Here is a 15,561-nt window from a genome sequence, read left to right as displayed (position 1 = left end):
CCATTCTTCAGATTGTCCTTGGAGCAAAGGCCACTAAGCAGCTGCAGAAAATTGAAGACACAAGGACGTCTGTGGAAGACATCCAGCATTTCCTACGGCAATCTCCCATAGACCATCACCAGTGCTTTGCCTCTTCGGCTTGTTGGACCACCCAGTCCACACCCCTGCATGCTGATCATGCCCTTGGAAGCCTTCAGAAATGCCTGGGATCATCCTGTGGGTGGACCACCACTCACCGTTGTAGGTTTCACCTTGGAACATTGTAGTTCTCCAGCTTGTGACGCAAGAACAGTCCTGCAGCTGCTGTTCCAAATCTTGAAGAAGGGCCTTCTAGGAGCAGTTTTTGTCTTGTGAGTCGCCTGCAGCCGCCTGAGCGCGGTGTTCTTCACTGCTGCCTGCATCCATCATGCCCTAGGGGTCTTCTATCTTCATGGGACTTGTGGTGGTCTGAATCTCAGGGTGCCTGGGTTGTCCAGCTGCACAGCATTAGGAACAGTCATTTGAGCTCTGAACCGCAGCTTAGAAAGACCCAATTCCAATGCCAAAAACTACTACTGCACCCCTGACCACTGGGACCCCTGCATCGGAACCAAAGAAGATAGTAGGCCCATCAAATCTAGAAACCCTAGGGGTGGAATTGGAGTAAGTAAGCAGTGTCTGCTTAACTGTTTGCAGTAGGTTTGTACGAGTGCTAAGTCCTCAACCTACCTCTCCCTTACCTGCTCTTGATTATCAGAGTTCCGGCCAAGGATCCCCCTGAGCTTACCCTAGAGTGGTGGGGTAGAGAGGATCCCTTATCCTTGGGACTTACCTTTATTCTTTCATCACTGAAACATTTTACTCACCTGTTGTGTTTTCCAACCCCTCGTTCTCCACTTCCAAAGACACCCAACGCATTACAAAGGTTTCTATTTGGGACTCTTAAGGACAATAGACCTACTCACCTTAGCAGCGAAGGCCTTTTGAGGTGTTAGAGCCATATTTCGTAAGGCATGTGATAGCGTTTTTAGTAGCTTTTACATTACGCAACTTCAATTTCAACGGTTTCTGGATTACTAACCTGTTTTGCTTGCTTTACTGCACAGAGTTCTGTTTCCCAATTGAATCATCTCAGTCTTAAAAGTAAATTGAATGTGTTCTCTAGTGAGAACAGCCATTGTGAATGCATACGGGTGTAGTAGTGTGCGGTGTCCGGTCAAATGGTCGAAAATAAAAGATCGAATGACCATTTGATCGAAGTAAAATGTTTGGAAAAAAAAAAGGTCAAATTTATTTATTTATTTATATATATTTTTAGTTTTGGTTGGTTAAAAATATTTTTAATAAAGAAAAAGGGGGGTTGGGAGAGGAACCCCCCCATAAAATAAAAAAATAAAAAAATTCAACCTTTTTTTCCCAACCATTTTACTTCGATCAAATGGTCATTCGATCATTTAGTTTTCGACCATTTGACCTACAACTGTAGTGTGCTAGTAATACTTACCTGTTCTTTACATTGCTACGAGTGTGGCAAGGTCAAATAAACAGTGTCTCTTCATACTTGTGTGCCCCGTGTGTCTCATTGAAAGAACTACACCATTGCCACAATTTCTGAAGTCTAAGCATTACTCCTCTACGCACCTACCTTGAGTTCGGTAAGACTTGGTATCTCAGAACCCTGACGAAGCACTGGTTCTGAAAATCCATCTCAATATGCAACAACACCACTTAGACTGAATAGCTTCTGACAACCGGTCAACACTTGCTCATTGCTATATTGCTAAGATCAATGCCTGCATGAGAAAAGCGCCTATATTTTAGACTTCACTAGAAGGCATGGACACAGATCCTTATCACGTGTGAGATGGTGTCTTTGAAGAGGTTCTCGGTGTGGGTGGGGGCATGAGACAGGAGAGAATACTTCCCTGGGTGCATTGGAGTAGATGGGGCAGGGGTGGAATGAAAATACTACAATGCTAGCGTAGCAGGAGGGCAGCCATGTCGGGAATGGACGGTCATTGTCAGAAGGAAGTTCTACTGCATTCTGAGGAAAGGGTACCATTTCCTACCGAATCAGCAACAGTGACAAGAGTCAGAGCGCCGGCTTCTGCCCCAGTCTGGCGGGGTCTTTGCAGGTCAGGGTAGTGTGACGAATACCTCAATGTCGTCACTTCTCCCCCCTGGAGGGGACCATTCCCGTGGGGCCAGGGAGTTGAGACCACTACTCGATAGTCCCTCTGGGGTTGGCACTTAGCGGGAGGATCCCATGGGAGGGCAAGACTCTCGAGGGAGTACGCTGTATGTTAACCACCATGCCGCCAGGCATTGCTAGCACAACAACATGGATAGAGCCCAAACACACCCACCCTCTCCGTCTCCTCCTTCTGCTAGTTAACATATGTATAGCAGCCCTGTATCTCAGGTGGGCAATACTGTGATGAGGAAGCGTGAGGGAAGTACAAGTATCGATGACTCCAAAAGAACTGACATGAGGAAAAGCAGGGCAATGAAAGCCCCACGCGGAATCAAGACAAACATGCTAGCTATCCGAGACTCGAGAGTCAATCTGCCATAAAAACTGATTAAGGACTCTCCTCAGAGTCAGTCCTGCCCCTGAGGAGCATCGAGCTGGGTAGGGAAGCTATGCAGAGAGGATGTGCTGCAGACCCGAACACCAGGAGATGGAAGGCGGGGAACAAGAAGGCGGAGAAGAGCCAAGACTTTCCCGAAGGCTGGAGAACTCGACATCCGGTGGCAGGAAAGCAGCCATCCGAGTGGTCCAGGCGTGAACCCCACGTGGTGCAGCCACCAAAAGCCGAGAGTAGACCGTGAAAGCCAAGGGGAAGCCAGAGAAGCTTACCAGTGTTTGCGGAACAGCACCCCTGCGGACCAAGTTGAAAGGTACGTGGATGGGGACAGTGAAGACACTGGGAGACCCTAGAGGCTGTGGTTGCGAGGAAGTGCAGAGTCATTTTCCTCGTCCCAGTGGGACCAAGCAGAGAGATCACTAAAGACATATTCGGTGAGAGAACAACCCAGAGAGACAAGATGAGACGCTGATAGGATAGTGAACCGGGCCCGATTAAAAACACTATAAATCTAAGACTGGGACTTGAATACTGAGAAGCTGAGAGAGTTGTAGAGGCAAGATAACGTCTGGCAGGATAGTGAACCGGGCTTAAGTAAGATACATTACAAAGCTGAGAAGGGGATCTGGGACCCACATGAGGAGAAGAGAAGACCAAGGGGTGAGAAAGATATCCTTTGGCAAGAGGAAGAAGAACTAAGCGAGACATATTCTCTAACCAAAGTCAGGAGAAGACCAGGGGAAGAGAAAGATTCTTTGGTACAAGTTATATGACCAGAGAAAGGAAGATCTATTCTTTGGTAGAAATCCAGACAACATTGATACTATTGAAAGAGCGACTAAGAACGGTTTGGGGAAGGGAGACACCTTCCCAATTGTTGTTTTTGGAACTCTAAGTAAATCGCCTGAGAAGATCTGGGGAAGAGAGAGACCGCCTACACATCTGTGTGGTACAATACAGAAAAGCCTAGTGACGGCCAGTGGAAGAAGGATATTCCCCCATCAGTCACAAACTGTCTAAAAATCATCCTGACGGAGGGAGCTGCCCTTATGAGGTGAGGGTGTAGCCTACTTTATAGTTTTCCTTTGAAGTGTACGGGACAGAAATAGGTTTGGGACATAGGACAGTGGACTATTTGTTTTTGACTGACATTCTGATGTCATCTTTAGTTTGGCGTGAGGCAGGGAAACCCCTCTTAGTTATGGGGACAGGTAGGGTTCTTACTTATTTTCTTTTCAATAAAGGTGTGTGCCAACAAGCATGCCACCTTTGTGTCCCATGTCTACTTCTGCACCCTTACAGTAGCCTGAGTCAAGAGCTCATGATCTTTGTAGAGGAGGTCTATGGGGAATTCTGAAGGGGCCAATCCTTTAAGGAGTCTGGGCCCCCGATTGGAGTGATGTCATGCCCATCTCTGAAGAACCCCTACCCCATTGCTACTATTTGGAAACCCTAGCAATGCATACCTGCAGGTTGGCAAAAAGAGTGAAGCCTAGAGCCAGATCTACAGGCTTTGGCCATGGGATCATCGACATTGTAACAGGCATGCAGCAATTACTGAAAGCTCTGTGACCTGAAAACCCACATAACGGCAGCCCTGGTTGAATGGAGATCTAGGTGGAGAAAACCAGTAGCAAACAAAGGTACGGGTGTCTATGGTAGGCTAGTGCTGCTTCTGCCCAACCTGTGCTGTGACCTAACAGGAGGGAGCTTTGACAAGAAAATAAATCTGTGCAGGCTCACTCTACTAGCCTCCTGACTGCTGGTAAACCTGAGAAGGTTCCTCAGAAATGGAGCCGTTTGACATTCTAAACCATGGGCAGACATGTGTGAATCTCACCATGTCCCCCTGAGAAGGACAATCCTTAGGGTAAAGAGTCCTAAAGCAAACCCAGTAGTGTGAAGGACACTGTGCCCCTTATGTAGCTAAGGAGAGGGAGGGACAGGGCATAAGAATTCCCCAACGTAAAGGACACCCTAACCCTCCTAGCACACTGGGACACTATATGCTTCTAATGTGAATTTTCAAATTGGGAACAATGTGCTAAACGCCTGTGAAGAAGACTGTGCAAAGAGGCAACTGGGTGCTACATCGCAGAGCATGTTGTGCTTTTGCGAACCTGGGGTAGACCGGTATCCCCATGATAGAGAACCCCTAACACTATTGTTTGTCCTAGAGTCTGTTGAGCCAAGATCCAGGGAGTGTATTAGTGCACTGCTGTAGATAGCCCCCTGTGTGTGCTTATACCAAACCTAGCCTGTGTAAGCAAATACATAGATGTCATCGCAAGTTCTTCCGTTCCGAGTCTCTTTTCTATCTGCCACAGTAGAAATGCAATTCTAACAACATTCAAAAAACTTCAAAATAAAGCTTGCAATAAGACTATTCAAGCCTTTGTGAGCTTCTTTTGCCGGTTGATTACCTTGTGCCGGGAGTTGGTGGGCATACTCTGGCGGCAGAGTCAGCAGTGCATAATCCTGAAGTGCGGCGAGCCAGAGGTTGCTGAGGGTGGACAGCTCGGTCTGCACCAAGTTCAGCAGACCATCTGCCATAGAAGGGGCCTGCTCAGGGCTCTCCACGCTCTCAGAAGGCCTCGGTTTGCTGCAGAGCTTCTTTTGACTGTTCACTGTAGCTATGTACACCTGAGGAGACGGGAGAATAAACAGGTTGTGCATGTTCCACATTTTCCCAATCCTTCAGCCTAGATGAGGAGCACATCCTCAATCCTTGATTGTAGGAATGCTGGGGCTTCTCCCTCATCATTCCACAGATGCCAACAAGCATTCCCGACTCTCCAGCCCACAAGCTTCTTCTATTCCTTTAGCAGAACTATGTACCAGTCACCCATAAAACTATAAGCCAAAGAGCCTACACACTGCCCTCACCAGTTCATTCCACTTGTGAGAGCTACTGCATAACCTTTGGACTAGGTACACGTGACCTCTGGCTAAGCATTCGTTCAGATAGGCAAGTTCTCATCATAGTTAATAGTCCAATTTCCCAATCATAAATCCAGGACTACAAGTACCAGAATGAAGAGTTAAAACCAGGACTGGACAAGCATCTCCCAAATGGAATGTGTAATGTGGATATGTAGGTCTCATACCCAACCCTTATGGTCCAGCAAGCTTCCCACACCTCGAGCCATTTGTTACAGTGTGAGGAAGAAAACTCTCCTTCCAACTCTTCACAACACATCTGCAAGCCCCACCCATTGCTTTGGCTAGCCTTTCAGCTGGGAAAATGCTAGCTCCATTGTACTCTTCATGGCAGGCAAGTAGGAGCTCCATTGTATCTCGCGTTGTTTAGTTTTGCCTAGGAGAATCTAAACTCCCCCACAGATCAATCGACTCCAGCAAACAGTCTTTGGCCCACGTGTGCCCAAGCTCCTCCCACCTAACCCTTCAATCTCAGGCTTCGTGGCCCTCGAGCATAGACTTCCAAAGATAGCTGAATTCTTCTCCTAACACATCCACCCAAACACACATGACCTTTTCTGAAATCCCTTGGCAAAGTTGATAGTTCAACCACCGTCAGACCTGATCCAAACTGAAGTCTTTATCATGTGTGTTCAAGTCCTATCTGACTCCCATTGGGTCCCATCCTTAATACACACAACTTTGACCCTTTGCTTAATGCTCACATATCTTATATCAGCTATTCGGCTCACATGCAATTACACTCCTTTTACATTTCATCCCATAAGAAAACACTCCAGAACAAGAGTATTGGATGCTGCACGTTTTGCCCTAGCAAACCATCTCTCCACAGCCCAGTGTCCCACACTTACAAAACTTTACCCAACCTTTCAGATGAGAGTTGCAGATTTCCAAACTGTCCATTTGTGTTTGGAGCCCCCTTCTATTCTTCACCCCTAGCCTTGCCTAACAAAATACTCTATATGCCTCACTGTTCTCCAGCGCGACCAATTCCTCTTTTCCTGAGGTTTTGACCAGGCAGGCCTACCTTCACCACATGGAATATGCCCATGCTTGCATACCCTTATTTGACCTCTGCCCATGATGCACTATCATATAGGTACATGCACGGCCCTCTGCCTTTGCTGAACAAGCATGCGCTGCATGCGGTACAAACACACACACAAACACTGACCTCTGCCCAGGCTTTCAGCACTGCTAGTGTCTCCATGGTGCAGGTGCTTTCATTGTACAGCTGGCTCTGGGGATCCTTGCCTGCCTGCACTTTTGTCAGCGAGGATACCAGTAGTTGGTGCACCCTGCGTAGGTCGTTGAGGTCGCTCACCACTCCGCTGGCGATCCATGCACTGCAAACCTGATGCCATACAGAGATCAGGGTTATTTCCATCCTATTCCGTTGCCTTCACATGCATATTTCATATTCAGAGAACTTCCAGAGACCATCTATAGGAGTCCCACCCTCTAGGAAGCTCAGCAGCAGGTAACCGAGGAGCACACTGTAAGCACAAATGTACATCAAAGATAAAGAAATGGTATCAAGGCTGGGATGGAAACTCCTGGTGTGAAAGTAGTACTTGCAGGAGGAGTTTTGTGCTTTAATGGCAGCGTGTTACAGTAATCATTAATTATGGCAGATTATTTTCTGGGTCACCTGAACTTCTTGTAGGCGTCCTTGCTTGTTTAACTCTTTTTGTGGCTAGATGGACTTCTACTGAAGTCGCCCTGCGACTGTAGCCCTTTCTCTGGAGTGCTGTCTATGAGGTTCCCAGGGCAGGAATGAGTCGGAAGCACCTTATTTTAGTCCCAGAATTCTATCACCCTGGAAAGGTTTTGTGGAGTAGGCTGGTGGCAGCTGATTTAGTTTTGGCTACACCATGACAGCTGGCACATTTACCGAATCAGTAGCCCAATGCACCTATATGGTTGGTACAAATGCATTTTTTTTAAGCCCTGTTCCCGCTATCTTGTTTTGGTCCATCCCTTCAGCTATGGGAATCATCGAGAAGCATTGCCAAAATTGAGATTTCATTGACATGGATATATCTCCGGCCCGCATGGGCATGCTTGTGCAGCCCTTGGCTCAAATAGGGCCCGGCTAGAATCTGATACATTCTTGTCCCTTAACGGAGGCCTAGGAAGAAAGACCGGCACCAGGTGTTAAAATTGATTTTCAAAATCAGCCCTGGTGGGAGGAATTTGGGAGGCCACCCTATTTATGGTAGACTGTGAAGACACAGAGGTAGCTAAAACCCAATCAAGGTAGGTAAGTGAGGGATACAATGACTCCACACATTATAAGGGTGCAGAAGGACCAGGTTTACACAGGTGGCACGACAACTGCTATAGACTTATTTATTCAGGAAAACAGAGTAAACCTAACCTTCCCTCTCTATAAGAGTGGTTTCCCTGCCTCAACTGAAACACTAAGAGTTACATCAGAAGGTCAGTGTAATTCAATGGTCCACCGTCCTGTGTCAAAAACCCCGTTTCTGTCCCTTACACTTCAAACTAAAGAAGAGATAAAATAGACCTTCTTGGTCCAGAAGAATTCCTCCATTCTTCTGGACTGGGGATCAAAGTTCACTTCCAGAGTTCTTAAGGGAATGGCTCCCTACCCAAGATCAAAAATGTTCTCCAACACAAAAGGCAAAGTTCAAACACTTCTCCTTGGCAGAGACGCGGCCCATCTCTTAACACTCTGTATCAGAAAGTCTTTAGAACTTTGATTACCAGCAGAATGACTCCCTTCTCCTGGCATTTTGATTTAATAGTGCCAACAGAACCAAGGGGATTGACTCCCTTCCCCTGGTATATATATCACATATTTTCAAACACACAGTTCTCAAATGGTAGAAGGGTCCATGATCCTGGCTGCTCTTCTTTGACCGGCTTCACTTGTTATCTGTGAGGAATGAGGAATGAAAGTCAGACACAAGGTTGCAATGTTTTTGGATAAAGACTTTAATTGAAAATAAAAGGGGTTGGGAAAATGCCTCTGACACTGTTCTAAGAAGATAAATCAAACCTAAGGCTCTGTCTGGGTCAGAATGCCCAAATCAAATTGTCCTGTGTCCAAGGTTCTATTCTGACCCTCATACTGGAAACTTAACACAAAAGCGAAGGGAAAATGTCTTTAACCATGGATGGTTAGGAAAAGTGTTCATAAAGAATAAATGGCTCCAACACAAGTTCTTCAAGAACAATGATCCTTGTTCCAGAGGGTGGTTCCCTTCCCCTGTATTATTCATTGTTTCACATATAACAGTTCTCTGGGCTTTTCTTGGCCAACAGTCACTTTTCCAAAAGAACTTGGTTGACTTGGTAACTGTCTCTTTCAAGATTCCTGGTATATCTTTCTACCAGGGCGGTTTCTCTTCTCCTGGTTAGCACAATCCCTTTTATAGTCCTGATGTTATCATTCAAGACTTCTTTGGCTCTTGTACACTTGTTATTGCCTGGTATACTCTTCTGCCAGGGCTTCTTGTATTCACACACATGTAATTGCCTGGTATACTCTCCTGTGTGAGTAACCAAAGGGTATCTCACCCGCTAGTCCTCGAGGACATGTCATCCAGGTAGCCAGGACATGGCCATCGCTTTTGGATCTAGTTCCTGAGGGTGGACCAGTGCGGGAGGATCACCTGGGTGAGGGGTCTTTGGGGAGTGGGGATGAGATGTGGTATTCCCCCCCCCCATTTTTTGTTCATCTACCCCATCATATTTGTTAGGATTTTTCGAAGTACCCCTTTTTACACAAACACTGGGCCGAGTATGAGGGTGACCAAGTAACCAGACTAACTCTCTCACATCGTACTGGACATGTCCCATTAAACGGGTCAGGCAAAGTCAGACACTTCACCCTAGGTGCATACACCTGATACCAATTAGCTCTCCACAGACTTATAAAAGGCAACATCTAAAGACACTCCGAGCAAGGCGGAATACGAGAACGAGCAGAACTTCTGGGACTAAGGCACACCTACTGGAGAAGAGCAACAGACCAAGGGACAAGAGTAGCGGGCTGAAAACCCCAAGGCTTCCCAATTGGAGGTTGTTGCCTCCGACAGGCTGTGAAAGACGTGTGGAGAAGGCCAGATCCCACCAGTGAAGATTGCATTGTGTTTCAAGGACGCCAGCGACCCTCATGGTTGAAAGGCGAGGTCACGCATGTGGTACTAACCTTGACTCGAAAATCGAAAAGTGCCAAACAAGAAAGAAGCGCACACACATCCATTGAGTTAGCAAGCAACCTGAGAGACCAGTGTGTGTTAAAGTGAATGAAGTAGCAACATCATATAACAAGTGAAGGATGCATGCGTGTGGATGAAACGTGAAGAAAGGCAGACCCATGAATGAACTTTAAAGTGAAATACAGCTGCAAGTTAAGCGATTCTAAATAACAGAGTAGTCCGGTGAAAGGAAGTAGCCCATTCTAAAGTCTCTGTGAAAGGTATATTGTTTGAAGCAAAAGGCCGAACACCACCAAAATAGAAAGTAAATAGTGAATCAAAGTGGTGCTTGCTGCAAGGTCTATAAAGAAAGCCACGCACATTCGAAAGACTTCAACATCCGAAAGTGGTCCGAGCACGATTGAGGGAGACCGGATATATATTCAGCTTGGGGATGGGAGCACCCTTGCAACTTTGTGGGAACTGTATCGTGAAAGGTCTGAGCCCGGCAGAGGGGGGCATTTGTGAACGTTTCGTTTGAAACATTATTTTGAAAGCCAGAGAAAGGAACTTTAAACGTGGAAGGCCAGGCGGGCCTCGATCCATGGTTCTGAACTGTGTACTGTGTACTGTGTTGGAAGCTGAGCCAGAGGGTGTCATCCTGCATACAAGGATCACCTTACCTTGTGAGACCCAACGTGGGGAGGAGAGATGGTTCAGCCACATTATCATTTGAACACTGATTTTTCCTTTTGCATACATGTTCTCCTTTTTACACTTTTTGTAAGAGATCGGGCGGGCATTAGGTTTTTGTTAGTATAGGCCATTTTGATTTGACAGATGACAGACTCCACTAGGATAGTTTTGTTTATCGTTTGATGGTCGAGACTACTCCCATCTCAGTTATAGGGCAGAATAGAAGTTTCTCCAACCCAAACATTATCAATAAAGGTTTTACAAGTTGTATCCAGTGTGTCAGTGTCAATACTTGCGATACCATGCCTTCCCTACACTTGCCAGGGCTTCTTGTTCTCAAACACTTTTAATCAAGGGCCTTTGTCCTTCTCCAGAGTTACATATTAACTGCACTGGATGAGGTATCCTCTTGATGTATTATCTTACTTAGGTTTTCCATTTGCTTGTTTTTCACCCATTCATATATTCGTAAAGGTTTTGTTTGTGGTTCACTTCCCTTTGATAATATATCCTTTTGCTCTCACCCTCTGTTACGGTGTGTACAATTATCTGCACTCTGCATGCTCGCCCATATGCCCCAGGGTCCCTGCTGTATTTGGGCAGACTCACCAGTTCTGAATGGTGTTCCCGAGTTCTACCACGGTCAGCCCGTAAAGGATTTCTGCTAGTTTCCTTCTTCCAACCGCTTCTGCTTCTTTCATACGTCTCTCGCGGTAATTAAGCGCTGCCGTTGGTCCCCTGCAAACACCCAGGAGACCCTCACCAGCTCTTTGCATTCCCTCACCATGACCCAGTGTAGCAGCTGCTTCTTGTTTTTGTCAGCGAGTCTCCCGGCTGCACCACGCCGGCTCCAGCCATTCTCCTTCTCGGTTCTCGCAGAGAGGTTCTCCCCACAGGTCCCCAAAATTCCACCAGGTTCATCACATATCGCTCTCTACCAAGTACTGCGACGAGGAAGATGACTTGTGTTACTCTCCGATTTCGGGATCTAGACCCTAGTTTCTCTCTTCAGTTTTGACCCACTTGGTTCACTCTCCTGCCAAGTATGACCACAAAGAAGATACCTTGCTTGTTTATTCAGGTCCCAGGCCCTGTTTTTTCTCACTCTTTGGTTTGAGCCATTTGGCTTACTCTCTCGCCAAGTACTGCCACACGGAAGATGCCTTGCTTCTTGATTCGGAGATGGATACCTGAGCCCTCTTGGGTAGTTAATGGTTTTTCCTTCTCCACTGACTCTCTCAAACTTCACATTCGGGTCCCAGACCCTTCTCTGGCGATTAGTGTTTTTCGTTAGGCCACTGTGCCTTTGAAGGGTTCCTCGGATGCAAGACCCTTCCTCTGCCTGCCTCGGGTCTCTACCAGGCCTCCCCAACTTCCCTGTACCCGTCACTGGGATTGGGTAGCACTCCGGTTCTTCCTGGGATCTGGCTTCTTAATGGCAGCACTGGCGTTCCTTCATCAGTCCGTCGGCTGCTTGGGTCTGCGCTTGGTTTCTCTGCTTCATGGTCTCAATGCTGTTACCAGACTGTCCAGTCCACCGGGTCACGTTCGTGCCACCACACTGTCAGGACTGGTGGGGAGGTTGTTTCTTGCTCAACCTCCTGTGAACTTACACGGCTGCTCGCCTGTGTCCACTGCTGCTCCTGGTTCTTCTCTGGATGCGATTCGAAACACCCAGGTTCATCGTGGCCTGAAGACAATTAGTCCTTTTTCTGTTTCCCTTTTATATGTGACAGGCTCCACGCTGGCGCAACGTCAACACCTGTAACTGAAGATGTCATATCAGTCCTTATTCCTCCTATGGGCCACATTGTCCGAGTACTTGGGTCAGGCAAACCCTCAGGTTTCTCAAAGATATTCTTGGTTATGGAATGAAGGGTGTACAGGGCATGGGTGAAGGGTGTTCTATTGCGTTCTCCTAAGATGTTTTCCCTTGTCCCCAGAGGAGAGTTCTCTTCCCATGACTACCACGTCGAGGGGGACTATCTAGCAGCAGCTTCCCTGGCCTCATGGGAAGGGACCCCACCTGCACCCCCCCCCCCCCGCCACTGGATAGAAATGACGACATCTCGGTATTCGTCACAATTTAGAAAGCCTAATTCAAGTTAGACGGTTATATATCAGAAATGTGTTATTTATTAGGCTTTTAGTAACATCACAGGTAAGTATTGCCAATCAAAACCATGTATAGCATATATACGCATTCGCCAATATGAGATTAAAGATGCATATGAATTAGTTACCAGTGTTCAACAGGTGAGTACTCAGATGCAAGAACAATAGCATAAGCACAATGTGACGATTCATGGGATGTCGGCACTTCTCCACAGAGGGGAGACATTCCGTGTGAGGCTATGAAGGTGAGCCCGCTACACAACATTCACCCTAGAGGTGGCGGAAATGGGACCTCACAGGGAGAGACTACCCTCATGCAGATAAGGACTCCCGTTTCGTGATGGAACTCTCTTACCCTTGAGACCATAAAGTCTGCTGAGAGACCATCTGAAAGCCCTACTGTATGTTATTGCAATACTCCTCCTTCCTGTAGGAACTGATACCACCAAGATAAGGAAGACTAAAACAGACATATAGTCTGATCTCAAGTCATTTTCTAAGAGTTGCGGAGAATCCTGTGGATCCCCCACTAAATCCCTGCCTAAAGTCTCCTCCCAGGTGGCCAGGAGAGGGAAGTCGCTTCCTGATCCCAATCCTGGGGGTGGTGTACTGCGGGAGGATCATTTGGGTGCAGCCAAGGCCCAGGGCAGTGGGGTGATTTCACAGGGTGGGACACAGTATATCTCCTTGGCGAGGGAGACTCTTGCCACTGGATTAAAGGAGGAATTGGCTTATAGAACATTTAAAATATCTTAACCTCCTGATAAAGATGGAAAGATAAACGTCCAGGGTATAACCCAACAAAATACTGTATGTGAAGAACAACTCTGCCTGCCTAGAAATATATATTTCAACCCAGTGCCAAAGGTATACCAAAGAGATGATGGAAATGTGGTCCTTTCCATCCCATCTATCTCTAAAATGGTAAAACCCTATAATTCCTCTTCCAACAATATCCAGGATACTGAAAGTACTATCAAAAGTAGTAAGGGAATAGGAAAACCGATTTTCCTGTTAACGAACTACATGTGCCAGAATCCCTCAGGGACTGATGAAGAGGATGGAAGAGGTATGTAGAGCTAAAGGACAGGCTGCCTGAATCAAAAGGAAACGCAAGTTTATTAGTTGACGTTCCTCCTCAAAGGGAGATTGTGTATACCTAAATCTGTTTCTGAAAGAGATCCCGACTCTTGTAACACCAAGAACAAACTTTATAATAATTGCTGAAGATGTTGAAGTCACGGAAGGACCAAGGATTACCCATGCCAGTAGACAGAGCCTTCCTAAGGTTAAATCAGCACAATTAAGAAGGCAACACCACGGTTTTGAGGTTGTTGAAGCAGTTATTAACCCGGGGTCCTCTGATACAAGGGTGACAAGGTTATCCAATGCTGGAAGAATGGCAACAGCTATGGGGTAACCACTGGCTGGAAACAGAAAGGCGTATCTGAATCTGGGGGAGGAAGCTGTAAAGCCGAGACTGGACAGAGAGAGAGAGAAGCCGTCAAAGAGCTTAGAATTAGTTTTGTGGTATCGACCAGACTGAAAAGGAAAGGCAAAGAGGTTGCCCTTTCTTATAACATAGAGCGAATAGTGCCTTGCCAACCTGTAGATGTCAAAGAGTCTTGCATAAAGTTGCCTAATACATTTTTAAAGAAAATTGCAGCAGAAGCAGGGGAACTGTGATTATCTGTAAATGTGTCTGAATATTTTCAGTTGAATGAAGTTGAAGCAGTAGTAGACTGAGGCAAAGGACCCTGCTTCCACAGTGCAATTTATAGGAGGGAGTTTCCCAGAAAAAGCAAGCCCTTAGAGGCATCCTGACAAATTGTATTCACAACGCTGCAGAGGTTACAAAAGAAGAATTGTCATTCAAGTGGAAGTGGTACTTTTGTTTTGACTTTTATCCATTATTTCCTGGAAGGAAGCTATCCAGGATTGCCATTGGCACTGTGTTCTTTGCAGAACTTGGAGAGGGGAATATTTCAAGAGCCAAAGAAGGAACTGTCCAGTGGATGTCTGTATGGGTGAACTTTTGCTTCTTTGGAACTTTGCACAAACTGATTTAGACCTTTATTTTTCCTTGGAAACAATTGACTTTGGACATTCTTGGGGGAACACAATCTACCCCAGTCAAGGAGAAGTCATCCTAGACACTGGTTATTTGGTAATCTTATTTATGTTTATGCTTTTCTTTGAATGTTTTGTTGTTTAGTGTTACGGGCAGTTTTGTGAATGCTATACGATTTTCCCTTAGATCCTAGACTAGGTAGGGAATTCCCTGGTAGAGTAGGCAGTCTTAGGCTTTATATGCAGTTCTGTGAAATAAAATGTCAAATATTGAGAAAACTACAAGCAGTTGTCCGCCTCGCTTTACTGACCACTCACAGAGTACTGTGATGAAGAAGATCGATGAGTTATGCAAACTACTCCTTTGCCAAGTACAGAGGTTACTGGGAAGAGGCGACCGCAAGGAGCCATGAAGAACACACAACAGACAAAAAAAAAAAAGGAATACGACACTCCGCTGGGGGGGACCCAGCTGTACGACATAAAAATGGAGAAAGGACTCCCTGAGAGGCGAAGCAGGCTTGAAGGCAGGCAGACCCGGGAAGTTTGAACTTAGAAGCAAGAAGCCACACTGGAGAAGCAAACCTCCAGTAGAGAGGATGCTGACAGCAGGGTGTAGGAGTCCTTAGCAGGCTGATGCAGAGCAGGCCTGATGGATGCTGGGAAGTGACTGACAGTGGCGTGACCTTGATGAGGTGGACAGAGCGGTCCATTAACTTCAACAATGCTTGACCGGAGACCCTGGGGAGCCAAAGCACAGCAGCGGGGACCAGAAGGAGAAGCAGGGAGATCGTTCAGCTGGAACACAGTGAGCCAACACCCCAGGAAGAACTGGTGATGTGCCTCCACCAGAGAAGTGTTTACAGGAGTCACGAGAGACCCGCAAGGGGATTGGGGCAGGGTGCCGAATGTAACAAAGGCCTCAGGAGTAATTGCCCTCGTTTCAGTAGATGTGTCAAGAGTACCTTATGGGAAGAAAGCCTCTGGGGAAAGCTCCCTCGTCT

General features: G+C 46.6%; 1 protein-coding gene across 6 annotated transcripts in view; it reads right to left on the bottom strand.

The window, feature by feature from the left end:
• The window catches only part of HEATR5A (HEAT repeat containing 5A), a 704,366-nt gene that overhangs the window by 155,260 nt on the left and 533,545 nt on the right, over nt 1-15,561 (bottom strand). For all 6 annotated transcript variants that reach the window (XM_069638471.1, XM_069638476.1, XM_069638475.1 and 3 more), the window contains 2 exons: nt 6,682-6,861; nt 4,991-5,210 (listed from right to left, as the gene is read on the bottom strand). In XM_069638471.1, the coding sequence (XP_069494572.1) occupies nt 4,991-5,210; nt 6,682-6,861 (400 nt within the window). The remainder of the gene's footprint in view (nt 1-4,990; nt 5,211-6,681; nt 6,862-15,561) is intronic.

The sequence above is a fragment of the Ambystoma mexicanum genome, chromosome 14, assembly GCF_040938575.1.
Source record: "Ambystoma mexicanum isolate Mex_15411 chromosome 14, UKY_AmexF1_1, whole genome shotgun sequence".
Classification (NCBI taxonomy): Eukaryota; Metazoa; Chordata; class Amphibia; order Caudata; family Ambystomatidae; genus Ambystoma; species Ambystoma mexicanum.
The sequence above is the reverse complement of the archived record's forward strand: the minus strand, read 5'-3'. Positions and strand labels throughout refer to the sequence as shown.